This window comes from Podarcis tiliguerta (genome assembly GCF_965153285.1).
Source record: "Podarcis tiliguerta genome assembly, chromosome: 13".
Taxonomy (NCBI): Eukaryota; Metazoa; Chordata; class Lepidosauria; order Squamata; family Lacertidae; genus Podarcis; species Podarcis tiliguerta.
In genome coordinates this window covers 32566518-32594342 of record NC_139546.1, presented here as the reverse complement: position 1 = coordinate 32594342, position 27825 = coordinate 32566518, and the positions used below count along the sequence as shown (strand labels likewise).

General features: G+C 44.8%; 1 protein-coding gene across 1 annotated transcript; it reads left to right on the top strand.

Moving 5' to 3' along the window:
• Positions 1 to 267: 267 nt before the first annotated feature.
• Positions 268 to 27825, top strand: LOC310662206 (transmembrane protease serine 9-like). The gene is made up of 13 exons (XM_083408975.1): positions 268 to 557; positions 3979 to 3999; positions 5467 to 5626; positions 6101 to 6372; positions 7501 to 7661; positions 7853 to 8136; positions 10301 to 10506; positions 18140 to 18166; positions 19582 to 19608; positions 19828 to 19990; positions 21883 to 22154; positions 23388 to 23557; positions 25430 to 27825. Exons 1-13 carry the CDS (start codon positions 503 to 505, stop codon positions 25712 to 25714), a joined length of 2103 nt encoding a protein of 700 aa, XP_083265101.1. The 5' UTR covers positions 268 to 502; the 3' UTR covers positions 25715 to 27825.

Genomic DNA, 27825 nt, shown 5'->3' with positions numbered 1-27825 from the left:
GGGGATTTGGTTCTGCAGCCAGTCCTAGAAGGGGACTTCTAGTGGGTGAGATTGGAGCAGGACCCCTGGGTTCTCTTAAAGGAAACAGGATGCCTAGTGATTGTAAAGGCTAAGAGCCAGCGTACCCAAATTCTCAGAAGATTTAGCTCACAAATTTCCTAGATTTGTGGTGGGATCACAAGTGAGTTAAAACAATGTTGTCCAGTGGACTTTAGACTCTCTACAATCTGTTGGGTTGAAACAACAATCCAAGTTGGTTCACCATGTTTTTTAGGGAGAAGTAACAGAAAGAGTGAATCGGTTGACACTCTGGAGTTTCCTACCCTACTTTTGGTTGGACTCCTGGGTTCTTCCTGTTTTTTTGGGAACATTCGTTCCCTTTCTGTTGGGTATAGCAGCTTCTTAGATTCCTTCGTAAACCTGATTGTCTGCCTGGAGATATCTGCTCGTCCTGTCCTTCCCTACACTGAGGTCGCCAGACAAGAGGGACAAGGTCTACATCATGGCCACAAAAACAATGGGGTTCTTGTTTCTTCTGATGCTGCCCCTGATGAACAGTGAGTACAAGAAATAGTTCCTGCCTTTCTCTATGCTCCCCGCCCCCCCGGTATGCTTGATTATTGCACACATCTTCATCCCCATTCTGACTTTATTTATATGAAGCCAAATTGGATACAGTGGGATTTAGAGAAAATACATTTATTAATATGAAACATTTGTAGACCACATTTGTAACACATCACAAAGTGGTTAATAGTTAAACATTTTTTAAAGACAAAATAGTGAAGCCATTTAAAACAAAGCAGTACAATCAAAATTTCCCAAATTACAGAAAAGTCAGAAGAAAATGAGACCCAAGGGCAACACACCACGTCACTCAAATTCCTGCCAGAAGAGAAGAGTGTTACAACCTTTCTGCAGCTATACAGCTGCAAATAAAACCTTTAAAGTGTGTTTTAAGTGCAATATACAATGTGACACTAGATGGTGATGGTGAGCCTTATGGAGAATTCAGTGTATTTTTAAAAACTTTGCATTTTCAGAATGATTTTTATATGTGTATGTGGAATCCGCCTTGGAAAAGGAGTTTGTTAACATTTTATTCAGTATTTGTTTTTCAGCTATGCACATAATTCTTGTCCAGCACATCTGAATATATTGAATGCATAGGGGAACAAAACCATCGTGGTACAGAAGCATGGGACACATTTCAAACCTTTCCCATTTATTTTTTTAAAGTAAATATTCATAACAAAAGAAATAGTTATAACTATTAAGAACAACATTTACAGTAGAGAAGATCTCTTGTGCAAATAAATCTTGAAATACTATACCCTCTTTATAAAGTCAACAGAAAGGAAATATTTCGGGCACAGTTTGGTGGTGAAGATCAGCTGGCTGAGGAACAATATGATTTGGCAGAAGCCCAACTGTGGTGGCGGAATGTCAGCCATCATGACAGGGATCATTCTCAGGATCGGGGAGGAAAGGGCCATTAAAAACAAACAAACAATAAAGCAAATAAACATGCACCTAGTTTGTAAGGGGTTAAAATACCATTAATTCAGAACTTTTAAACAACTTCTCTTTATATATACACACATTATGTGTGTGTTGGCTAGGGAAACCGGTCATTTAGTACAAATTAAACACCAGAGAAGGTAAATTATCACTGAAACACACCGGCAATGGTTTCTGTCCTTTAGCCTAAAGTTATCTCTTTTAAAATACTGTTGTACATCTGATGACCAATTGGAAAATACAACCTAATTCGGTTATATACTGTTGCGTTATGAGATGACACTTGGTGATATGAAAGTCCTGCCTCTGGTGGTATTAAATCAGGGATGAATTAATTAGCAGATGGGGATTGTGACTAGCAGCGGTGGAGGAAGCCGCGAGGATGCCTGGGGTGAGGGTGGGGTGAGGGTGGGGCGCACTGCGGGGCCTCTGAGGTGTCTGCCTGCCTCCTCCCACACAGCCGCCCTACAGTTGAGGGGGAAGCAGCGGGTGGACCGTTTGGGCAGTGTGGAGCCTGTGGGGGCCCAAGCCACTGCGTCTCTCCCAGGAGAGACGTGTGGCTCAGATGTGCTGCAGGCCCTGCGGTGAGTGCCACCCGGCATTTTGTCACCACCCCAGTGGTGACACCTTTAAAATGAAACAGAATACAGTAAGTTATTCCTCCAAAACATCCATGCAATGTATTGTGCTGTCTAGCACAGGCTCAGCATCTTACAAAATATGAAATAATCCAGACCAACCTAGGAGCAAAGGCCTCTCCTTCTCCACAATCTGCATTCCAGCCTCCAGGCTGTTTACTCTCCCTTCAGGAGAGCTTCATTTACATCTTCACTCCATTGAGTTTGGGAGACAACAACAACCACTTATTTATACCCCGCCCATCTGGCTGGGTTTCCCCAGCTACTCTGGGCAGCTCCCAATAAAACATTAAAAACTTCCCTAAACAGGGCTGCCTTCAGATGTTCTCTAAAAGTCAGGTAGTTGTTTATTTCCTTGACATCTGATGGGAGGGCGTTCCACAGAAAACTCCCTTCAAAATGGAGATTTTGCAACCTAATACCTCTCACATGATCTAAGGTTACAACAGCCTCATGTTAACTACCAGTGGACAACAATCCATTAGTTAATCATTAACTTAGCAAGAGCTCTAAGTGCTCTCCTTGGCTTTAATATAGCCCCATGGAAAACCCCATGTTAAATCTTTTCACCAATACACAGCTAGGCATTCTCACTTCAAACCTTCATTAATACACATACACTTTTCATTTCTGTGTGAATTAAATCCATTATACTTAACAGGATTGGTCTGTCTAACCCTTCATGGTTCAGTCCACTTAGAAGCAGCTTTCCATGTTTTCAGATAGAGGCCTGGCTTGCAGGTTACACTTAGCCAAACCATGAAATGGTAGGCTGTTGGGAGCATCAACTGTGGGGAACGGGTGAAGTTGCTACTGTGACAGCGAACGATAGTCTGGTGCCTGAAGCAAAACAACCCCCAAATAATAGTCACGTCCCTTCACAGCAGTAAACTAACTGAGCTACAATCCTCTGCCCTTTATTGGTGCCTCAGAGTGTTCCCTCAGCCTGTCTCATGCAAGGGCTAATTCTACTTCCCACAGCACAAAAAGCTCTGCATCTCCTGCACATTTTATTTTTTATTCATTTGCGGACAGGTAACACCTTTGTTTGTATGAGATAGCTGCAGGTGGAGAGAGAAAGAATGAGATTTGGTTCAAGGCTGCCCCCTGATGGATTGTCTGCATGCCGGAGCCTGAGGTGTGGCAGATCCGAAAGCTCACCTTCCTCTCTCACAGCTTCTTTCCAAACACTGTGACTTTAGGATGCAAATACATTATCTAAACATTATGAAAGGATAACTTAAGAGATATCTGCAGTGGCCGCCATGAATGTTACTGGTGTTATGATGACGTTACATTTTAATGCTGCTTTTTTTTGAGGGGTGTGTGCAAGGCTCCCCAAAACAGAGTGCAAAGGGATTACATGACATCACAGAAATGGCACGAGCAAATGGCAAGCAAGCAAGTGGACAGTATTGCTATAAGCCTCATCAGTGAGGCAGCCAGCAGAGGCAGCTCATTGCAATGGTGCACTTTGAAGCCTTCCAGTGCAATCGGATACATGCTTACTTAGATGCAGGTCTCGTTGAGTCTATGCACACACCATACATTTAAAGCACTTCCCCACCTCCCAAGAATCATGGGGGCTGCGGTTTGATAAGGGTGCTGGGAACTGTAGCTCTGTGAAGGGCAAGCTACAGTTTCCAGGACCCCCCTGCCTTCATTTATGCTTACTCCCCAACCCAAGCAAGTGTGCACAGGACTGCAGCCTCAGAGTTTGGAGGGTTTTTGAAAAATAAAAAGATGCATCCTCTTCCCAATGCTAATAATAATTTACTTCTTTCTCCCTCCACCCCCCTTTCCTGAATTCTTTTCCCAGGGGCAGATGAATTGTTTTCAGGTAAGAATGTCACCCGTGCAATACAAAGCAAACTAGCCACCTGGGCTCTGTCCTCAGGTTCAGCTTCAGAGTGGGTTCCTCAGTTTGAGTGGAGGAGAAGCAAGGGGTGTGTGCCCTGGGAATTATGATCTGTGGATTCTCCAGAGCATAGGTTGGCAAACTAAGGCCCACGGGCTGGATCGGGCCCAATTGCCCTCTGAATCCGGCCCGCAGACAGTCCTGGAATCACCGCTTGGATCGGTGTGATCGTTCGGGCTGTGCCATTTTTTTGCATTAGGGGGGCACCATTTCCCCCCTCCCTTACTCACACTGCGGTGGCACCTTCTCCCTCCCTCCCCCTGGCTTCTCCCTGCCCTGCAGAGGAAGGGAGCTGGGCTTTGATTGGTGCCAGCCAATCCGAAGCCTTGCTGCCTGCATGCTGAGGTGCGGCCCAGACTCACCACCCACTTGCTGGCCTCTCTGTCCATGGCCGCGCTGTGGGCATCGTGATGGGCTGGAGCTTGGCATGCCTGGCGCCTGGGAGAACTGGCCCAGAAAGGAGAGGTGCCGCCGCTGGCTCCCAACTGCAGGCGGGAGTAAACTGGTTTGCAAAAATGTGTGTATTATGCAAAACTGCATATGAACATATATATTAGGAGACATTTGCACTATAAGCCTGATGAATTTTCCTGAGTGCTTTCCTTTCTCTGTTAAAGGAGCAGCCGAGTAATTTCGTTGTCCCCGAAGGGGGCAATGACAATAAAGATATTATTATTATTATTATTATTATTATTATTATTATTATTTAAATCACAAACCGATGTGTAAATGTGGAGAAGTGAACTTCAATTTCGGAAACAGAGAAACTGAAACTGACATATTCACAGTCATCCCTGCTACAACATCAGGAGGACCACAGGCTCAAATTCCTACAGTAGAGGTTGGGCATCCTAGTGTAGAAAGGTTGTTAGTCGTTTAGTCGTGTCTGACTCTTTGTGACCCAATGGACCAGAGCACACCAGGCACTCCTGTCTTCCACTACCTCCAATACTTTCAGGCAGTTAGATCCCAAACAGATGTGATATGGGAGATCTGTGATTGGCTTTCCTTAATCCTCTCTTTTAAAGCTGGTGTGGGGAGCCCTGATTTTGACAGGAGCAATGGCACTGGGATCAAGCCTAATGGCTATTTCAGTGTGTGTGTGTGTGTGTGTGTGAGAGAGAGAGAGAGAGAGAGAGAGAGAGAGAGAGAGAGAGAGAAATATGGAGGAAGGGAGGTTTAGAACATGAAAAAGGATGCTAAAATACATGCCGCCTCCCATAGGTTTATATAAGCAAAGAAGGAAAAGAAAATAAGATAATCTGGCCATGTTTGCTTTAGCTCCCAGGAGCTAAAATATCACCAACCTTTGGCAAGGAAACAATCAAAGTGCACTTTTCCAGCTGTGTTGTGATCTATGCATTTCCGTGTTCTTCTTTCCTCTTCAAGTCTGTGGTCAACCAGTGTTGTCTAACCGAATTGTGGGCGGCCAAGCCTCACAGATTGGAGCCTGGCCATGGCAGGTCAGTGTCAGTTGGAAGGGGAGGCATTTTTGCAGTGGTTCCCTCGTGGCACAACAGTGGGTTGTGTCAGCTGCTCACTGCTTTAGGTAAGTACCAGCAAGGAGGTAGTGACATTTCACCGGTGTGCTTCAGAAATGTTTCAGTCTTTCTGCGTGATGGGGCCAGCTAGGCACGGCAACACAAGCAGTTGCATCAATATCATGTTAGAATGAAAAGCTGGTGAGTATCCTGATTTGGATTGGGACTCTGGTGGTGGTGTGTGTGGCATTTAACTCTTTGGCGTTTAACCCTTTGACCCCCTGCTGACATCCCAGTCCCAATAAGGCCCGTTGCACCTGCTAATAACACTAAAAAGGAACTTATTCAGTGCAAAGGCTAAAAGTGTGAAGGTGCCATAGCTATTATGGACCACTGTTGGCTTTGAATCACAGCCTGGAGGTTGCTGGATCCTGGGAAACCCATTTTTTAAATGCTATTTGACTGTTATTCAGCTACTCCATCCCTTGCTGCATTATCACACCCCAATGCATTTTCTTTTTTGTTTCATTTCTGTTTCTCAGACTGAATCCTTTCTCAGACATCACCGTGACCTTGGGAGCATATCAACTTGCAAATAGAAGCTCCAAATCCCAGACCGTTCCTGTCGCCCAAGTAATCCGTAACATAGCATTTAATGGGACTGGGACAAGAGGGGACATTGCCTTATTGAGGCTCCAAAGACCCATGAACTATACCCCATACTTCCTCCCAGTGTGTGTGCCATTTCCTTCGGCTGTGTTCCCTGAGGGCATGGCGTGCTTTGTGACTGGATGGGGAAACATTGGATTTGATGGTGAGAGCCTGGTGAGAATATGGGGTTGGAGGTCAACCTGAAATGAATTCTGAAAGAGAGTAGCATGTTTTGGGAGGGTTTATCATGGCGGTCCCTTGAGCCAGAAGTGGCTCACTGGATAGCACAGATGGCTATTCTAGCTTCTTGAGAGAGTGGTTGCTTACTGGTAGGGAGAGGGAATGGATCTGCTGGTGTTTGTGCAATGTCAACCTTCCCACACCTTGCCTCTCACCCTCCTGGTGGCCACCACTGATAAGGCCCTGCTCTAACTGATGTGAGTCTAGTTGTGAATGATGGTACCTGGAAGAAGCCTTCTTCAGAGGGGGAAAGGTTTATATGGGAAGATATCCTGATTAGATACTCGCATCCTAAGCTGTTTACAGCTTTAAAGGTAAACACCAGTACTTTAACTTAGCCCCTGTAACTATCTGGAGGTAGCTGGTAAGGACATTTGAAAACTGGAATTGTATTCTCTCTGTGGCTGGCTCCAGAGAGTAGCCAGACCACCATGTTCCGGTAAGGCTTATCCCTTTTGTGTTGCCTGTTGACCACTGATTCAGTCACCGTGCAGATCTTTACAGTGCAACAGGTTTGTTAAGCGGAGTAATATAAAGGTAAAGGTACCCCTGCCCGTACGGGCCAGTCTTGACAGACTCTAGGGTTGTGCACCCATCTCACTCAAAGAGGCCGGAGGCCAGCGCTGTCCGGAGACACTTCCGGGTCACGTGGCCAGTGTGACATCGCTGCTCTGGCGAGCCAGAGCCGCACACGGAAACGCCGTTTACCTTCCCGCTAGTAAGCGGTCCCTATTTATCTACTTGCACCCGGGAGTGCTTTCGAACTGCTAGGTTGGCAGGTGCTGGGACTGAACAACGGGAGCGCACCCCGCCGCGGGGATTCGAACCGCCGACCTTTCGATCGGCAAGCCCTAGGCGCTGAGGCTTTTAACCACAGCGCCACCACGTCCCCTAGCGGAGTAATATAGAGGCTCTTAATTCAGGCCTGCAGCAGAGTTTCTCCTTGGCCACAGAAAGAAAGGGAGAGGGCAGTCTTGAGGCAGGGTTGCACAGAGTTGCACATTCACCATGCCTGAATGCAACTCACTTTTCTTCTCCTTTGCATTCTTAGAACCACTTCCATCCCCTCAGACGCTGCAACAAGTCCAGGTCTCCCTCATAGATGCTGACAGATGCAACGAGATGTTCAATGTGCCCCCAACTGGGTCCAATCCTGTCAAAGACAACATGATTTGTGCTGGATATAAAGAAGGAGGAAAGGACGCTTGCCTGGTGAGCAATTTGACAGTTGTCTTGAATGGTTTCTCAATGTTTTCAGATGTTCCTGGCCTATTTCTCAGAGACTTCTACACATGCTCAGTAAGGTCTCTATATGGTCAAGGAGCAGGCACTGAGATGCTGGTTGCCTGGGGACAGATTTCGAGGGGCGTTATTATTCCCTGCTTCTGTTTGTTTGTTTCTAGGGTGATTCCGGGGGGCCCTTGGTCTGTGCCCAAAATGACTCCTGGTTCCTGGTTGGCATCGTGAGCTGGGGACAAGGCTGTGCACTCCCGTACCGCCCCGGCGTCTACACCAGAGTCACGTCCTATGGCGATTGGCTGCAGCGTTACGTTCCTGGCCTGCGGTTTGGAATTGTGCCCATTGCTCTGGAGGGGGGAGTGAACCATTTTGGACTTTTCATTTCCACTCCTCTTGTCACTTCCTCTCTTTCCCTCCTCCTGCCTTTCTTGCAGTGGGAATTCTTGAGGTGAGGAGTTCCTTGCCAGCTTGACGCTGTAGAATCAGTGCTGAATTTGGGTACATTGTAGGCAGCCCCAGGTTGTGGGGAACCTTTGGGCCTCAAGATGTTGCTGAATTACACCTCCCGCTGGCCATACACACTATGACTGATGGGAGTTGTAGTTCAGCAGCACCTGGAGGGCCAAATGTTTCCCACACCTGGTTTCCTGGTTGAAGGATGATTTGGCTTGCAGCTTGAAGACCAGCAGGGCAAAGCATTTCTGTCCCATAGTAAGTGAAGGGTAGGTGCCATAATTGTTCTGGTTCCCGGACAAAGTGCCCTAGAATTCTTCGTTTTCTGCCTTCTTGCATTGTGACAAGATCCTCTCATTTGAAAAGTAATAATATAATTAGGTTTCTAGTCCAAATAGCAGTGAAGACAAATGTGAAAGCACGTTGACTATCCCAGGGGAAATCTCAGAAGCCAGGAAGGGGACTCACCCCCTGTTTGTGGGTCTTGCATGGGCTTCTGGTTGGCTATTGTGAGAAAAGAATGCTGGTCTGGATAGGCTAGTTCTCAAACTTTTTTCTCTGGGCGACACTTTCAGAATAAATTTTTCCTCATGCCACACCATTTTTTAAATTGATAAGCAATACACTGGAAAACAAAAACAACAACAACAACAACTCATAGCAGTGCTTGATTTATAACATAGAACACTACTTTATAATATAATCATGGGACATCCAGAAAATATAAAACAATGCATACTACTACTACTACTACTATTACATCATTTGTACCCCACTCATGCAACTCGGTTGCCCCAACCACTCTGGGCATCTTTCAACAGAACCGGAATCATTCTCAAAACATAATATTGATTGTCCTTAAATCTTCCTGCCACACTTGCCATCCTCTCCTTGTGAGGTTTGAAATCCAAAGAGCTAAGTCTTTTTGGCGGGTGGAGTGGGGAATGGGACAATGGAAAGTTTGTGTGTATATGTGCTGAAATCTGTCACCCAATTTTTGGAAATATTTCTTTGTTGCAATAAAGGCCTCTGTTTATTTCCCTCATCACAGGTTGCTTTCAAATTACTTAAAATTTCAGTGAGTTTGGGATTGAGCTTTCACCTTATCTTTCCAAGGGGGCTGAAAGTAGTGTGTGTTCCCCTTGACACAGAGGGTCATCGAATCCGACCCCCTGCAATGCAGGAATCTTTTTGCCCAGTCTTTTGTGGGGCTTGAACCCACAAAACTGTGAGATTAAGAGTCTCATGCTCTACCAACTGAGCTATCAGCCAGGCAAAAGAAAGCATGAGGATGGTGCAGAGCAGGTCTGAGCAGGGCTGTGGCTTGGAGAGAGTCCTGAGAGTCAGATAAAGGGGCAATACACCTGCAATAAAACATGTTCTTGACACAAGTGCATTTATGGCAGATTTATTCTGCTTTATTAGTTCTAGGATGCTTCCCCAAAGCTACCACATTATTGCTGCCTGGTGGGGCTATAGCACAACAAAAATGGAATACTCCCCCCCCCCCTGCACTAGAGAACATGTATGGCACAAAATGTTGCAGGATTTCGCAGGTAATTACAGGATATACCTTGATTGGAAATGAAGCAGTAGAATGTCCTCCCCCCAAAAAACGTTTTGCAGGAGCAAATATTATTGAAAGCATGATCACTTATGCAGGCATGAATATAAATACTCATGATGCACAATTAAAGGGTCATCTGGAGGGTCATTTGGCCCTAAATTCTGGTGAATTTGCCCATGCGAATCAGGGCCTGCATGCTCCCTCTTGAGCACGCCTTCCTTGGTTCGCAACAACACCATTTAGCAGTTCTACCGTTGAGAAAATGGAATTTCCGCTCAATGTAAGTTGCTGCAGTTTTTCATTTATTCCACAAAGAACTGGCACCAAGTTCGTATCTGGAAAAAGGCACACTAACAGGTATCCTGTTTTGTTTATTCAGGCCAACACAGCACAAAATGGATTTCTCCCTCCCTCCCTCCCTCTCTTGCCTTCGCTCTTGCCACTCTGCTTGGAGAAACACCTTATTTATTGGAAGAGGGCCTTATATCTAGGAATCTAAGTTGACCAAACTCACCTGACCAAGCTGGGAGGGGGCAAAAGGCCAGTAAGGCGTGGTTACCTGGAGGGGACAGAAAGCGTAGTGGGTGGGCAGACAGGTTGGGTCACATTCTCCCAGGAGGCTGCCAGGAAGTGCCTGCCTGTTTCATTGCACACCTAAGTTCTCGCAGAAGCAGAAGCAAACCTGGAGGGCTGTAGGTTTGAGGTTGCCCTGCTCCCCTGGAGGTGAGGCAGGGCCCTTCTGCACTATGAGAATCTTCCTCTCCTTTTTCTGCCTCTCTATGCCACCCCTGATACAGGGTAAGTCATTGTGTGTGTGTGTGCATGTATCTAAGATTCTCTTTCTCTGGATAAAACTAAAGTGGGTGGTAGTTTCCATTGGGGTATCTGGGCTGTTTGGGAAGAGACAGAGGTGATAACAGGGAAGTTACTACTCCAGAGTTTTGCTTTAGAATATAAGAAAGGAGGTGACACTAGGACTTCGTTAGTTAGAAAGTAGATTATCTTCCTCCCTCACATCTGCTTTGAAGACAAGTGATTACATAGGACTGTGGAATCATGTCCCTGTGCAAATGATGTTCCATGCTGGATACTGTGCCCTTGCTGACTCCTCTCACCAGCCCCTTCTCATTCCTCTAGATTCACCCCGTAGAGCTTCCCCTTCACACCCCATGCAGCTACTAAGTTTGCTCTTCACTTTCCCAACTTCATTTCCCAAGTCACTTCTCCCTTCTATTCTACAGCCCCACTTTGCACCCGATTTTTACCTTCACCCCATGTCCATATCTTCCTCTTTCTTTTGCGCAAGCCCACTTGCCCATAATCCACTTGCAGGGTAATCTCCTGCATCTTCTACCTCTCTTGCATTGCAAATACTGAACACCCTTTTCATTTTTTGTCCAACTATGAAGCCACCACCAGCTCCTATTCTTTAGACGCTTTCATGCCCCGACATTCTGTTTCAACCCCATTTCCATGCCTTCTTCTCTCTCCTTTTTTGCACCCCCCTATGCACTTTCCATTTTCTCTTCTGCTCTCCCTACTTTTCTCAGCTCTCCCTTGTACACAGATCAACCCTATTTCCATGCCTCCTCATCTTCCCCATTCTGCAGCCGCTTTCATGCCAGATATACAGTATGTTACAGTGGTACCTCGGGTTAAGAACTTAATTCGTTCTGGAGGTCCATTCTTAACCTGAAACTGTTCTTAACCTGAGGTACCACTTTACCTAATGGGGCCTCCTGCTGCTGCCGTGCCACTGGAGCACGATTTCTGTTCTCATCCTGAAGCAAAGTTCTTAACCCAAGGTACTATTTCTGGGTTAGCGAAGTCTGTAACCTGAAGCGTCTGTAACCCGAGGTATCACTGTGCTGTAGATTCTTAACAGCAAGTACGTTGGCTTATTCTGCTAGAGAAGGCTAAACTCTGTTGATCAATGTTGTGTATATATATCTGTATATTGCTACAAAAGTTGGGTGCCACCCCCAATTTCTATTCAACTGTGCCAAGATTCTAGGAGGGTTCCAGACACTCACCCAGGATCTGTTTTCCTTTGAGAATAAAGACGTGGCGGAGACTATCATAGCTTTAGGAAATATTATCCATATATTTACACCTGTGTTTGCTTGGAGGGAGTTCAGATCTTACAGGATGGTCATCTCAAGAGTGTTCCCCGCGTCTCCCCCAGCCTCCCTTCAGCCATCCTGCCAAAGATGGATCTCTGTCTTTGTTCCCCCCTTCTCGTTCCCAGCACACCTTGCTAAATGCACTCTTTTCCTGTCACATCACATGCACACCCTGTCACATTGCCAACCTCTGTCTGCTCAGGACCAATGATTCCTCTTAGATGGGCCATCAACCCCTTTTGTCATGTTAACACCTCTTTCCCTGGTGGGGCGTTGGCTTGGAAAGGAAGCTTAACCTGTATTTTTCCACTGGCCTGGAATCTTAATATTAACAAGGTTCTGACATTCATTAATTTCTTGGGTTTAGGGGGGTCTCTCCCTTCTGACTCATAACATCATGTCTGTCTATCTATCTATCATCTATCTATCTATCTATCTATCTAATCTATCTATGGGTGTCCACTTTGACTTCATCCCCAAAGGCTCATTCCTCTATTGTTTCCTGAGACAGAGAGATGCCAACAATTTTTTCTCTAGTTAATAAAATATGTCTTCGAAATTACTACACTGAATCTGGAACGGCATGTTGAAGACAACACATGGTATCAGGAGTAAAATACATTGTGTGAAACTTTTGAGGGCTATTCATCCTTTATTCTGTCACCTGAAGCAGCTGAGGAATGGCTTTTTGTTTCTCCTTCTCACTGTGCTCAAACAATGGCAGAAGCGTGAGGGGGGGGGGTGGAGATCATCTGAGATGAAAATTGTGGTTTTAAACAATGGCAGAGGTTTGACTAAAGCAAGGATGGAGTAACACAGAGGGTTTTTATTAAAAAAGCAACAACTCCAAATCCCAGTTTTAACAAAGAGAAGTAGCAGAGATGTGTACTGTGTAAAGAGATGTGGAGGGGATGGTCAGTTCCTGAGGAGTGGGAGGAGATCAAGGGTTTGGAGCTAGATGACACAGGGGAGGCTCCAAGCAGGTGGTGGTGAAATTGGGATCCCAAGAAATATCTGAGCCAGAGGAAGGGACTAGGGATGAAGAAAGCCAGGAGCTGGATCTTGGGGAGGGTCCAAGCAGGTTGACAGACAGGTGTTCTGCCCCTGTGTCACTGAGTACCTCTAGTCAGGCATCTCCAAAACTTGAGCTATTGTTTGCCACACTGAGGGTTGTGTCCACCCCACTCTTCAATTGGAAGAGACAGAAAGTGTGCCCCTTCTTGGATCAGCATCTCTGCTTTTGCTCAGCCATGTAATTTGCCTGCTGTGCCTTTTAACTATTGCCCTGCCTCATTAAAGATTTTGGGAGAAACAGAAGCCTAAGCTTGAATTCTTCAGTGCGGGCCAGGACAACACAGAAGCTAACACCACAGAGCTATTGCCAACTCTTTCTTCTGTTTTAAACTGCCACTCTCCCTGCCTCAGTGTCACCCCCTGCTCACTCTATTCAAACCTCCGCCATTGTTTGAAACTACCAATTCCCCACTCTGTTTCCTCCATCCCTGCTTTATTCAAACCTTTGGTGTTGTTTAAAACTGCCATTTCCCCATGTCCTTCCACTCCTGCTCTACTCTAACTTCTGCTGCTGTTTTAAACCATTGCTTCCACACCCTCAGTGTTGTTCCCTTCTTGCTCCCATGTCATGGCCGCTGCTGTTGTGCACCCTGCCTTCTGCTTTGCTCCCCTCCCACACTCTGACGTCAAGCTATCCAGGTTTTGATGAGGTACATGCAATGGGGACTGCACGATTACAGCCTTGCATTTTTATGTACACAGGAAGATAATTGGGTGGGATGACTGCTGACCTTCTTGGGAGGGAGTAGGGCCTAGTGATTTGGGCAGATGAGTTGGGAAATTGGGGGCTCCCCAGTACCATCTCCAGTGGTGGAATGGGAGTGGGAGGCTGTATGGATGTTTGACGTAATTGAATGTGTGTCCTTCTTCAGACTTCATGGAGTTATTATGTGGTAGAGATTAAAGGTAAAGGTACCCCTGCCCGTATGGGCCAGTCTTGATAGACTCTAGGGTTGTGCACCCATCTCACTCAAGAGGCCGGGGGCCAGCGCTGTCCGAAGACACTTCCGGGTCACGTGGCCAGCGTGACATCGCTGCTCTGGCGAGCCAGAGCCGCACACGGAAACACTGTTTACCTTCCCGCTAGTAAGCGGTCCCTATTTATCTACTTGCACCTGAGAGTGCTTTCGAACTGCTAGGTTGGCAGGCGCTGGGACCGAACAACGGGAGCGCACCCCGCCGCGGGGATTCGAACCGCCGACCTTTCGATCGGCAAGCCCTAGGCACTGAGGCTTTAACCCACAGCGCCACCCGCGTCCCTTTTGTGGTAGAGATTACACAGGGCTAAAAAAGGTAGCATTTCAGCACGATTACAGGGCACACTGCTGCACAGCCTTCTCAGTTGTGTGTGAGTGACTATGGGTCATGTCCCTCAGTTATCTGGATCCTTGTCTGTGTGAAGTTAACATTTCTGGAATGCATAGAGATGTGTGCTTGTGTATGTGGGAAAATATGGAATTAGGGAAGAGGATCAGGATTCCTGGGTTCCTTCCCTAGCTTTGCAGGGGAATGCTGTCAAGGAGCCAGCACTCCTGGTTTGGGGGTGGGCAACCAGAACTTTGTGGAAGCAGGGTAGAGTGTAGTTTGCATAAGAGCAGGTGAGTATGGCTGCCAATTGAGCATTTTCTGGCTGGCTTGTCAGGCGTCTGGGCTGGCTGCCAGACTGCAAATGGGAAGCTCAAAGAAGAGAAAAGCTTTATTGTTTTGTTTGCTTCCAGTTCTGGCTTCTTCCTCTGCTTGTTAGTTAATTCGTTAATTCAAAAACAATTTTCAACATGCATGCATTGTGCATGCAGGTACGCTGCGCAGAAGAAAGTTCACCTGGAATTTTTTTGGAAGTGTGTGTGCACTTGGAGGGCGCCATGTGCATGAAAAGGTCTTCCTGCTGGTGGCACCCAATATGTGGAGATGTTGTCTTCCACTTTTCCAGTGTCCCGCCACTATTTGAAGATTGTTCTTTCCTAGTGAGCCATATGGGCAGACCCTCCCCACCCCCCATAATGCCCCTGGGCACAATTTGTATGTCATGACATTGCATCATTCTTAGTGACATTCTGTCCCAGGAACATGGACAGGCTCCAAAGAGCAGCCAAGTTCCTGCTTGAATAGGAGGAAAGCCTTTTGTTTACACATATATAAAAAAAAAGGGGGGGGAGAAAATTCCATATAAATATATTTAATTGCATTTTCAGTTTTACAAACAGTAACAAAAAAGAAATAAAATGAAACAGAATACAAACAAAGTATCCCCTTTGACTTCCCTCTCCCCTTTCGTGGATCATTATGTTATTATTTTCCTTTTGCATCTTCTCAATAATTCCAATTATTATAAACCCTTAATCAATCCATAATTCAACTTTTTAATACGAGATTTATGTCAGTCCTACTAATGTGTGTTTACAATAATTTTTCAAATACGTTATATATTTTACCAATTGCTTATTATAATTTGATTCTTCCTGGTTCCTGATTCTTCCTATAAGTTTTGCCATTTCAGCATAGTTCATTAGTTTTATCTGCCACTCTTTTTTTAAAAAAAATTTATTAAATTTTCCAACATACATTTATAGTATCCAATCTAAATTTATCACATATTTTCTCTTTTAGACTTCCTTCAACCTCTCTGACCATCATCCATTATTCAAATTTTTAAATATGCATTTCCTAATTTTATCTGCCACTCTTCCTTGGTTGGGGCTGTATCTTCTTTCAATCTATGAGCTAGCAAAGTCCGGGCAGCTGTGGTCGCAGACATAAACACTTTTTCCTCTGATATTCTTGGTTTCCTTGGAAGGTTAATGAGTCAGGAACTAACCAGTCTCACTTTTTTTAATGACAAAGCAGTTGTATGCTGTTTGATTGGGGAACAAGCACAGAGGGAGGGGATGTTTAGGTGTTATGTACTGAGTTCAATAGGATTCAGAATGCATCAGTCTGATTGGTCCTAGAACAATGCAGCAATCTGATTGGTTGGCAGGAACCACCCAATCATGCTCCAGATATAAGTGAATCCACAACCTGATTGGCTTACAGTAGAATTCCAGAATTAGCCAATCATGTGCAGCCCATTGTGTAAATAATGTATATAAAGCAGATACTTTGAGGGGACATTCATTCATTCCTCCTCACCACTATGAGCTGAATAAAGAGCATGAAATCACTTTGCGACTCTGAGTATATTTCATTAACCCTTTCCTACTGTGTCATCGTCATGATCTAAATGGCTCCCACCAATTCCAAATGGATCCCTAGAAGGATAGACAAATACAGCAGCCTTTTTCCAGGGGCAACTGAGTAACAATGTGTATGCTAAGTCCCCCTCTCCCAGTGCCACCACCTCAGTCATATCAGAAGTCCCATGTAGCCTCTGTGAAGTACAAACCACTTTCTGGAGAACCTGGCCATCGCACTCCTGCATCACATCTAGTTTGGTCTTTTGATCAAAAGTGTGGGATCTGTGACTGCAGTACATGGGTGGTATGTTTGCAATTCTTCCATACTGTTTGTGACATGTGACCAACCTTTTGCAGGAAAAAAAAAAAAAACCTACCTGAGGAGTTTACTCTGTTCGGGTCATTTACTCAGTTAATCCTCTTTAACACACTGAGTTTGCAGTGTGATCGTACTGTAAAAGGTTTTTTTTTTTTGCTTCCATGCATTTGGGTATTTAGAGAAAGAATAAAAATTACCGTATTTTTCACTCTATAGGATGCACTTTTCCCCCTCCAAAAATTAAGGGGAAATGTGTATGCATCCTATAGAGCGAAAAATACGGTAATAAATGCCAGTCCCCCCATTGCCCCGTCTCCTCCACCTTGCAAAATCTGCTTGCCAACAGGTGTCCTGGTGAAACTGCACTTTGTAGTCAATGTGACTGCCTGGTTAGTGTGTAAAAGCGTAATCAATTCTTACAAACACGTAAGGGGATGGATCTGTGTCTGAACTCTACCACTCCAGACTGTAGGTGAGAGTTCATATGGTTCAATGCCCACTTGCTTTGTGGGAAATAAATGAATGTCTCTTCACACAGAAGACTAGCATGTCAAGGGCAATGGAGGAAGCCTAACCTTAACCATGAAACACTAGGGCTGTGTACACACACTAACTTTAAAGCACATTTGAAACACATCGTTTGCTGGCCAGCCTTCGGCTCCACAGCAGCACGAGGTGGAAAATGGAGAGAAAGCCCTGGAATAAGGAAACTGCAATTAAATAACAATTTCAATGGGAGCCTGGCAAACCTTTTTTTTTTAATTTCCATTTGGAAAGAATGCTCTCACTGTTTGTGGGGACAAGGCCTAAGATAAGGAAACCGCAGTTGCTCTGAACCAGAATCTCACAAGAGCCTATGTGGGGCAGATGTTAAGTACACAACAAGCATTCATATCTGAAGCGAGTTCTGTTGGAATTATGTGTTTTAAGAAGCTGTGCCCATAAAAAGGTGTGGCTTGGAATGCTCAAATGACTACCAGGCTCCCCCTGGGCTCCAATAAATGGCAGGGTGGGGGAAACAAAACAATCAGTGGATTACAAAATGGTTATCATTTTGCAGCTTCCCCCCTGCCACACTGCCACAGGCAGTCCTAAGAGTCTCAAGACATACCTCACCAAAGAGAAAGATTTCACCCTCAATCAAAGAGCTCAATCACTTCTCTGTTGTTTTTGGAAGGGTGGGCAACAATATTACAACAGGGTGTGTGTGTGTCAATATTGTAACAATATAATATGGGAGTAAATATGGTAACAGAGATCACGAGTTGTTGGCATCCATTTGTCTCAGGAGACAAATGGTGCCACTTTGGGGGTGAAGTCAAACTGTTGGGAGGTTACAGTCCCTGCTGTGGCTGTAGAGACCAATGCGGGAGAGACATGTTTTGTTGTAGCTGGGGCAGGTGAAGGTGTCTGGTTGTGCAGATGCACCATGGCATTTCTTCAAGTACTGCAGGGTTCCACTCCATTCCAATACGTTTCAGATGACTAGCCACCTGAGGCAGCGCTGCCTTATGGTAGGGACGACCACAGATGCCCCCATGAACCTGGTGCCCCAAGTTGTCACCTGGGTTGTCTTGCCCCTGACTCACCATTGTTCCTTCAAGGACACCTTCTGTTTACCTTTTTCTTTTTTCAGTGTTATGATTTTATTTGGTTTCCTCTTCCTGGTTCTTGTTTATACCTAAAGAATTTGGTTCCCAAGCTTTGCCTCTGATGATGTCATTTAATCATTTTTCACTCAGGTGTCCTGAAACGTGAAACTCAAAGCGGTGAGTATCTCTTTCATCTGGACCATGCGCAAAATGTACCGAACCGTGCACTAGATATGCTAAGCAATGTGTGTAAACAAAATGTTCTCCTCCCTCCCCTGCAGAATTGTTAACATTGCTGTTGTTGTACTGGCAGGGGTTAAGGCAAAGGCGGTGTACACACCATAAGCTATGTTCCATCAAAATTGTTGCAGTGGGTATATGATTTATCAAATTCTTTCCTAAAGTTGGGGATTTTGTGGAACACAGTCTTGTTTTTCTTTGATAACCGAGAAAGATTAGGAAAAATTATCACATTCAAAAGAAAAATTGGGTAAAAAAATATTGCTTCTTTTGAACATTTCTCACCACTTTTCATTTTGGGAGGCCCATATGACCTTTTGCTTGCTGCCCAATATTCAGGAAATTATGATTTAATTTGGGTTTCTCAGCTCTGCGTCAGTAATCTATATTTTAGAATTTTAATGCTAGCACTTTACGAAGTTTCTCATGTTATTAACTTCATTTATCTTATTTTCTGTAGTGCTCAATTAAGTTGTACTAATTAAATAAAATTGATTTTCTGCATGCTTGAAGATTCATAATTGAACACTAGATTTTCTGTGTGCTTATATGAAGGGGTCTAACACCCCCCTCAATGTGGTAGTTGCTACAAAGGGAACCATTTCTGCCACATAGAAATCACATTTAGATTTGTCCTCTGAACGGAGCAAACTTCTCACAATAGAACAAACATGTACTGCTGGAGATGTAAATGAATGAAAGCAGATTTCATATGCATTTTCTGGAATTGTAGCAAAGTACTGTAAAAAGATTCTGGTCTATGATATTTAACACAACACTGGAAATGTCAGAATATGCGTTATTCCCAAATTCTAAAACAATCCTTTGAGGATATTGATCATCAGTTAATACAAACTCTACTGACCATATCAAAACTATGTATTGCCAAACTTGCAAAATGTACTGCCACCCCAACTGTTACACTTTATAATAATTATCAAAACAACTACATTGAAATACAGTCTACACTTATAGAATTCTGGAATGACAAATTAGCATACAATATATCTCCTTATAACTCATTTACATTAATCTTATTTTCTATCTGTTTATTTCTTACTCTTCCTAATGCAGCTTTGCTACTTGTATTTTCTCTTCATTTTATTCTTGCGCAGTTATACTAGAATTAATTAAAAAGATTAGCAAGAAAACAAATCTCGCTTGATTTTTCAGTGCTTGAAATCAGCATCTACATTTTTAAAATCAAATGTTGAAGCCTCCAACCTAAAATAATGAGATAAGGTACTTTGTTGCTCACTGTTTTGTTCATCACTAGTTTTGCTTTTAAATATTGCTTACTATGTACTGAAGACTCAAACCTCCTGTTTCCTCTCTTCCTCTTTTATTTTTAGGAGCTGTGGAAAATGGCACTCAGACAGGTAAGAGATCAGCAAAAATAGGTTCTCTCACTGAAAATCACAGGGTCATTGTAGCAGCACAGTGAAACTAGGGGTGGTCTCTGAGGAATATAGCCTGGCCCCTGGCTTCTGTCCTTCATACTGGGAGTTACCCCCTTTGCCTGGACTTCTTGGTGAAGAGGTCAAAACCGAGATGCTTGTCAATTTCCTGCCAACTTCTTTTTCTCTCTGTTTTGCCAGTGTGTGGTCGGGTGATGCCCCAAAACCGTATTGTGGGGGGAAACGATGCTTCTCGTGGGGATTGGCCATGGCAAGTCAGCCTCCAATATAATGGACAGCATGCCTGTGGAGGGACCCTCATCAGTGCTGACTGGGTGCTGACAGCAGCCCACTGCTTCCCCAAGTGAGTAACAAGGAGACTGGCCTTGGAGTGTGTAATGGGAAAAATGAGTAGGCTAAACATCTGACCTAGCATTTTCAAAGAACACAGAAGAAGGACTTGTGAGAGCCTGCCTTACACACCCTTTGGAGATAGTACAAGTCTGCCCCTGCGTGTTTAGTGTTCGTTTTCTTAAAAGCAAGTCACTAGCCCTCCTGGAGGAATAAGGAGAGGCAGAATTCCCCCTATTTGTTCTCTATGTAGTAACAGACATTTAAAGATATTAGGCCTCTGGAATTATGCTCTGGCTGTTTGGCAATGATCCAGTGCCATGGTAGGTCCTGTCCGCACAAAGTTTGCCTTCAGCAACTTTAAAAGAGCACCTGAAAAGGAGCTGTGCAAGGCAGAACTTCGTGGTGAGAAAGGCCTGCTCACAAGTGCAGATGTAAAAAGACAATGTTTTCCATTCTGCCCTTTATTTGTAACATACAGCACTGTTTGTTATACTGCAGTTTGTCTTTACTCAAAACTATGCTATCTGTCCCTCTGCCCATTGTGGCAAAATTTTCTAATTTACATAATTAATTACATAAATTATGTAATTTCTGTTGGAATTATCTGATATCCCTATTCACAAGTCTTCAATCCTGTCTTTCTCTGTTCTCCCCCTTGAGAAAACCCAGGAGCTTCAAGAGACAGCCTATCTGATATGTCAGGTCACCTGAGCTTCTACCCCATTCCCCTCCCACCCAAACACATAATTCCCCCCACAGCTTTCTTTTGTATTTCTTGTGGCCACTGGTCCACCAGTGCCTGCCATCATCATTAATTAAATTTGTATCCCACCCTACATTGCAAAGTGATGTGTGTATGATATTGTTCATGCACAATGTGAACCAAAGTAGCCGCCTCAGGTAAACAAACATGGTGACTAACTCTCTGTTTGTGTTACTGCTGCAAAACAGAACAGGGCTGTGGGGAGTGCCTCTGGCTCCACCACGGTGCTGCTCTTATGTTTGGCTGCTGCTTCTGAAATGGGGAGTCTCCCCCCACATGGAGGCTCCCAATGTACATTTGAATCCTATGCCCAGGTATTCACTTGTACATGCAAGTGACCAACTGTGGTCACACTCACACTAGGTAAAAAAAAAGGTAAAGGACTTCTGGACGGTTAAGTCCAGTCAAAGGCAGCTATGGGGTTGTGGCGCTCATCTTGTTTTCAGGCCGCGGGAGCCGGCATTTGTCCACAGACAGCTTTCCAGGTCATGTGGCCAGCATGACTAAACCGCTTCTGGCGCAACGGAACACCATGATGGAAGCCAGAGCGCATGGAAATGCCATTTACCTTCCCATCACAGTGGTACCTATTTATCTACTTGCACTGGCATGCTTTCGAACTGCTAGGCTGGCAGGAGCTGCGACAGGGCCAAGGGAGCTCATCCCGTCGTGGGGATTCAAACCTCTGACCTTCTGATTGGCAAACCCAAGAGGCCCAGTGGTTTAGACCACAGTGCCACCCGCGTCCATAGCTGTCAACTTCCCCCTTTTTTAAAGGGAAATTCCCTTATTCTGAATAGGATTCCTTGCAAGAAAAGGGAAAAGTTGACAGCTATGCCCGTGTCCCCTACATTCGCACTATCCATTTAAAGCACTGTGATAATACTCAAAGCAGTCATAACTGATAATTTTTGAGTAAAGCTGGCAGAGGAACCTTTGGCTTTCAGATGTTGTGGAGCTACAACTCCCATAAGCCCCATCAAGCATGGTCAATGTCTAGGGATGATGGGGATTTTAGTTCAGAAACATCTGGAGGCAAGAGTTTCCCCATATGTGGAGAACATGATGCAATACACCCTCTTTTTAATTCAGAAACTACCCCACCCCATGTCCTGACTCTTGTTTGTTTTTCCTAACAGGACGTCAAAACTATCCCACTTCAAAGCAAACTTGGGGAACTACCAGCTCTTGAACCCAGAACCCAGTGCTAAGTGGTTGAAACTCTCCCAAGTGATCGTGAACAAGCACTATGCTGGAGATGGGACCAGTGGAGATATAGCTCTGGTTCAGTTGGAACGTCCCGTACGCTTCACCAAAAGCATCCTCCCAGCCTGTCTCCCAGATGCCAAGGTCCAGATCCCAAATGGCACCCTTTGTTGGGTGACGGGATGGGGAGCTCCACAATATGGAGGTGAGGTGCTGTAGCTCAGGGGCAGAGCAGCTGCTTTGATTGCAGAAAGTTCCAGTTTTAATCCCTGGCAAAGATCCTTACCTGAAACCCTGAAGACCTGCTGATGGTTAGCTTGGAGCTGAACTTTAGTCTGACTCACTGTAAGGCATGTTTTCCAAAATGGGCTAAAATGGTTCAGCTGCGTGGCAGTTTTGGAATGGGTGTGGATTAAGGTGCTCAGTGAGGTTCATGTTTGCTTTTAACCTGTATTTTAATAGGCTCCCCCCCCCCAGCCCTTTGTACATAAACCACACTGGGACCTTCTTCTGCAGGGCAGTATAGAAATGTCTAGAATGAATGAATGAATGAATGAATGAATGAATGAATAAATAAATAAATAGGAGCACAGAGAACACATGGTTCAGAAGGCTTGGGGATTTAAGGGGACAGATAACCTCTGTAACCACTTGACTGGAAGTATGATGTGAGATATAACTGCCTGGAATAATACAGATTCGTGTCTCTGAGGGTGGAATATTAAAAAAATACAAAAGAAATTGTTATTGTTAATAATAACAAATAATTTGGAGTTCACGTGGTGAAAAGGGCAGATAAGGAAGGGGCTTGATAGGGTCTGGATACTTAGAAGGTGCAAATCAAGGAGAACTGAGATTTGAATTACTTAATGAGGGATACCTTTAGCTGGGTGCCAATAAAGTTCCCTCTAGATGTTTTGGACTACAACCCCCATCAGCCACTGCTGTTGCAGCTAGATCCAAAACATTTGGACGGCACCAGGTTGGCAAAGACTGGGATAGAGAGAGCAGCTTAGACCAGAGTACTTAGCCATGACTGAGGTGAAAAGAAAAGGTGAAATTAGTGGCAAGACATTTGAAATTCTGTTGCTGCATGGTTAGATCAGAGATGGGCAACTTGTGGCCCTTTAGATGTTATCCTCCAACTCTCATCTGTGGCAAGGTTAGAAGCAAGTGTCTCACATTTTCCCAGTGCATTTTCCTATCACTTTCCACCTCACAACAAGTCAGATCTTTTGGGTAAGTGGATTTGTTGTGTAAGACCTCCAATCAACTACATTGTGCGACCTGAATTTGCCAGTATATTTTTGAAACACCCGCTGTTGTTTTTGAGGTGGATTTGCATCCCTTTCCTCTTGCAGTATTTAATTTATTCTGAATTGCTTGATTTCTCATTCCTCCTCTTCTTCCATCCTTGCCATCTTATTTTTGCCTCAAGCTACCCTCCGGGCTCCCAAGACCCTACAACAGCTCCAGGTGCCCTTGATAGACACAAGATCCTGTGATGCCATGTACCACATTGGCACTGGTATCCCCCCCAGTATCCGACAGATCCAGGATGACATGATCTGCGCTGGCTATGCCGAAGGAGAGAAAGATGCATGTTTGGTAAGAAAGGAGTACCAGTGGATATGCAAATGGCAGAGAGGCAGTGAGGGCATAGGGCAAGGATGAGGAACCTGTGTCCTTCCAGATGTGGTTGGATTTCTCCTAAATCCATTCCGTCTCACTTATTCCCTCTGCACCCTCCACTTACTAATAACCCTGTAACTGTGGGCCACAGCTGTGGCACAAAGCCAATCAAATAAGATATTATATTTAACAAAAGCCTTTACATTTATTTATATCAAGATTAGAAACCTTATCTGGTTTAAAATAGTAGTGTATCTTTAAGTCAGTATACACTTTGTTAGCTTGTTACTGTCACTTTAAATATCAACACAATGTATCCAGCTATTAATCTTAAACTAAGACAGCTTTAAGGATGCAGTTGCCTCCCCCCCCCCCCCGCAAGTTAAGTCACACCAACCGTCATACCTTGGAAGATGAACAGCTTAGTTCCTGAATGTTTTGGCTCCCAAATGCTGCAAACCTGGAAGTGACTGTTCCAGTTTGCGAACTATTTTTGGAACCTGAACATCCGGTGTGGCTTCTGCGCTTTGGTTTTCAAACATTTTGAAAGTCAAACGGACTTCCGGAACGGATTCCGTTTGACTTCCAAGGTCTGACTGTAGTTGAGGACTCTGTTGGAAGCCTCTTCTCCCAATCCCTTACTGACTTATCAAAGTGTAGGTTTGTCTTGCTGTACTACTTGGAAATTTCGCCTCTGGGATTCCTACTGCTCATCAGAAACCAACATTCCAGGTTGCTTCTCATTTCCCCCTGTCCGACAATTCTCCTCTTGCCTCTTCAGCCTAAGCCAAGCAATTCAGTCAGCCCAACAAGTATTTGGTCACCAAACTGCTCTACCTCCATCTTAGGTCTGCTTTCTTATTCCATGATCCTCCAACTGTCCCTCTGCTGACCAGCACATGGCTTTATATATACTTCCTCTGGGCCCTCTGGTCCAGTCCCAGCCAATCAGAGTGTCCAGCTGAAAATTCTAAACCTGCACCCACCAATCAAAATGTGCAGGCATTCTATACTTCTTTTGCATACGGAGAATTCTAACACCAGCCTTTCTTCACAGTTGTCAGTTAAGGCTCCTGTTGGCAGTTAAACTGACTTTGGCCATACCAAGACAGAAAACTTCCCACCTAAAATACATTACAATCAGTGCTTTTCTTCTAGAAAAAAAGGGTGCTGGTACTGCTTACCCTTGAGCACCCCCCCAAAAAAGAACTGATTACAATGTATATTACAATTCAGATGTATTTTACACATTACACAATGCTCATTAAAACCTGATTCGAATAAATAGGATTTCCCTCCATACATTCTGAAGAAATTTGGAGAACCAGATGTCAGCCACTAGGGGGGAAATTGCTGCTACTAGCTGTCGAGACTCCAAGGAGTTTTGTTGCTGTTGCTGTCACAACTACAAAACACATGGGACCTATAGTGCAAAAAATGTGTTTGTGTGTAGGGGGATATTCTAGGGAAACTTCGTGCTCCTTCCTAAAATTTGCTGGGAAAAGTTCCAGTAGGACTATTTAGCTCAGCTTTCACTACACCTGTCTGGAAGTCCTTTAGCCTAACTCCCAAGGTAGGTTTAGCCTGGTTGTTGCTTCCTAGTGTGGAGGAGAGGGTGTACTGTCCATGCTCAGAGGCAGCCTGGAAAAGGGACTTTTTTTATTCTAGCTATACCTTTAGTAGGCACAAGTCATAGGTGACAGAGATCTTACCCAGGGAGATGGTTGTGTGTGCAAGTGGAACGTCCTGGCAGTGGTTGGCTGGTAGCACCAGGCTCAACATAAAACAGATAGGGTCTGGAGCAAGGGGCATGTTACAAACTCTCACCAGCTGCTTTCCTTAACCTAGGGCGACTCCGGAGGTCCCTTGGTCTGTCAAGAGGATGGTGCTTGGTTTGTAGTGGGCATTGTGAGCTGGGGTGAAATGTGTGCCATCCGCAACCGCCCAGGCGTCTACACCCGTGTTGGCTTCTATGAGGACTGGATAAAGAGGCACTACGCAGGAGCTCAGTTTGGCCTCGTGAATGTCACTTATTACAGAGACGCTTCATCTGCGTTGGCCTCCACCCTTTTCCTCAAAGAGTTCCTGCTACTGCTCACTGCCTCCTGCCTCACTGCCATCCTTCTGACATAGAGGGATATGAGTGTGGTCCAATGTTTCCCTCACTCAAACGAAGTGTTATGGGAAACAAACAAACAAAAACCCAGGTTATTTTCACACACACACAAAAAAATTGTCTGAAGATTACTGGTAGTGCAGTAGCTTCTGCTGTTCTATCATATACCTCGGGGATGTATCAGGAATGCAGTTCTGAGTGGATGGATTCTGGAATGTTCTGGAAAGTTCCATGTTTTGATGAAGAGAACAACAAGAAGAACAATGTCAGACTTTATGGACTTATAGAACATTGGAGGTGTGGGGAGCGATATTTTCTGGTGAGGGAGCAGGACTTCTTCACTTGGAACACTGCCCTCTAAGCTCTCCCCCTCTCCGCTGCTTAAAATATCCCTTACATTGGAACAGGGGTTCTTGCATCCTGCCCTAAAAGGTGCTAATTTTGTGAACTGTTGACTATACATATGCACATTTGCACAGTCTATGCAGGCCACAACATTTCTTACTTCATGGAGTAGAATTTGAATTCTCCTATTGAATTCTCCTAACAGCTATGGCTATTGGGGGGAGCCCATGCATTAAAAGGAGGAAGTTGTGGGGCTGTATGAGCAGAACACCCCTCACTGCCACCTCCATGCTCCCTGATGTCTGCGTCTTAATCAAACGTTTTATTCATATAGTGATACAAAGGGCATGCCATACATTTGAAGCAATAGGATACCACTTTAAACAGTCTATCTCTGTGAGGGGAATATGGGTCTCCTAACAAATCTCAGCACTGTTAACAAACTACAGGTCCCAGGATTCCTTGGGGGGGAAGCCATGACTGTTTTAAAGGGTATCATACTGCTTCAAATGTGTGGTGTGAATGTGGCCAAAATGATCCTCTCTGTGAAAAGGGACCTTGATTGGGCCAGGGCCTCTACTTACATAGAAGAGCACTATGCACATGCATCACTACACAAACAACATTCCTCCTGTTGTAGTTTGAACACATGGATGCAGTGTGTGTGTGGTGGTGCTGTGTGGAGTATGCAGCACTGATCAGCACAACCTTTGAGTCCCCACCACACCTTCTTTTGACATGTGGAAGGAATCATGTGAACCCCCATAAAGTGGTCCTAATCTTGGGAGTGACTGGAAGGTAGTTTTGTACAAGGGTATGTGGTGTGGTGAGGGACAGAGATGACAACCTCCTCATTTGATTACAGTGGTACCTTGAGTTACAAATGCTTCAGGTTACAAACTCCGCTAACCTGGAAGAGTTACCTTGAGTGGAGAACTTTGCCCCAGGATGAGAACGGAAATCGTGTGCCGGCGGCACAGCGGCAGCAAGAGACCCCATTAGTGAAAGCACATCTCGAGTTAAGAACAGTTTCAGGTTAAGAATGGACCTCTGGAATGAATTAAGTTCGTAACTAGAGGTACCACTGTAGTTTGGCCTCTTTCCCTCCTCCCTTATCCTGCCTTACGTTTTCCAGGGCAAAGCAGGCCTCAGAATCCAAAACTCAGCAGCACACCATCTTGCTACCCACTTCCTCCCTCCCTCCCTTCCAGAATTCACTGCTTTGTGGTGTGTGAAGAGTTGGGGATGGGTGGGGAAGGGTGTTATTTCAGCGTTTAGCAACTTGTGCCTAAAAGTCTAGGGAGAAACAGACACCCCCCTACTTACTTACAGGACTATTTACAAGAAGGAATTTAAACAAGAAGGAAATTACAAAGCCTATGCTAGAGAACCACATTCAGACCAAAGAGGCTAGTCCCCATGGTGCATTGAAACTTCTTGCCACTAGCACCATATTGTTGGGTTTTTAGCTGGGCGTTGCTGTGGTGCATTACCTCTTCTTATTTCTGGGGAACCATAAAATAAGGAACCACCGCTGACTCCTATTTTGCTCCCACCATGGTATGTATCTTTCAAAACCTGTTACTCACTGCCACCTTATATCTGTAATATGCTGTTTACCAAACCTTTCACTATCATCCAGTGGCTGTGGTACTTTAGATGTGATACAAAAACCAAGCAAACAACTTTATCAGTAGTAAATACAAATAACAAGATGTTCTTTATTTATTATTAACTATAAAAGTAAAATAAGGCAAAAACTATGCCTAAATTGGTTACTGTT

Bases quoted from the DNA above. Each gene is read 5' to 3' on its own strand.
- LOC310662206 (XM_083408975.1), top strand. From the start codon at position 503: ATGGCCACAAAAACAATGGGGTTCTTGTTTCTTCTGATGCTGCCCCTG. The intron at 8,137-10,300 runs GTGAGGAGTTCC...GTGGGTGGGCAG, and splicing joins TTGCAGTGGGAATTCTTGAG to ACAGGTTGGGTCACATTCTC. The intron at 18,167-19,581 runs GTGAGTATCTCT...TTTTATTTTTAG, and splicing joins GAAACGTGAAACTCAAAGCG to GAGCTGTGGAAAATGGCACT.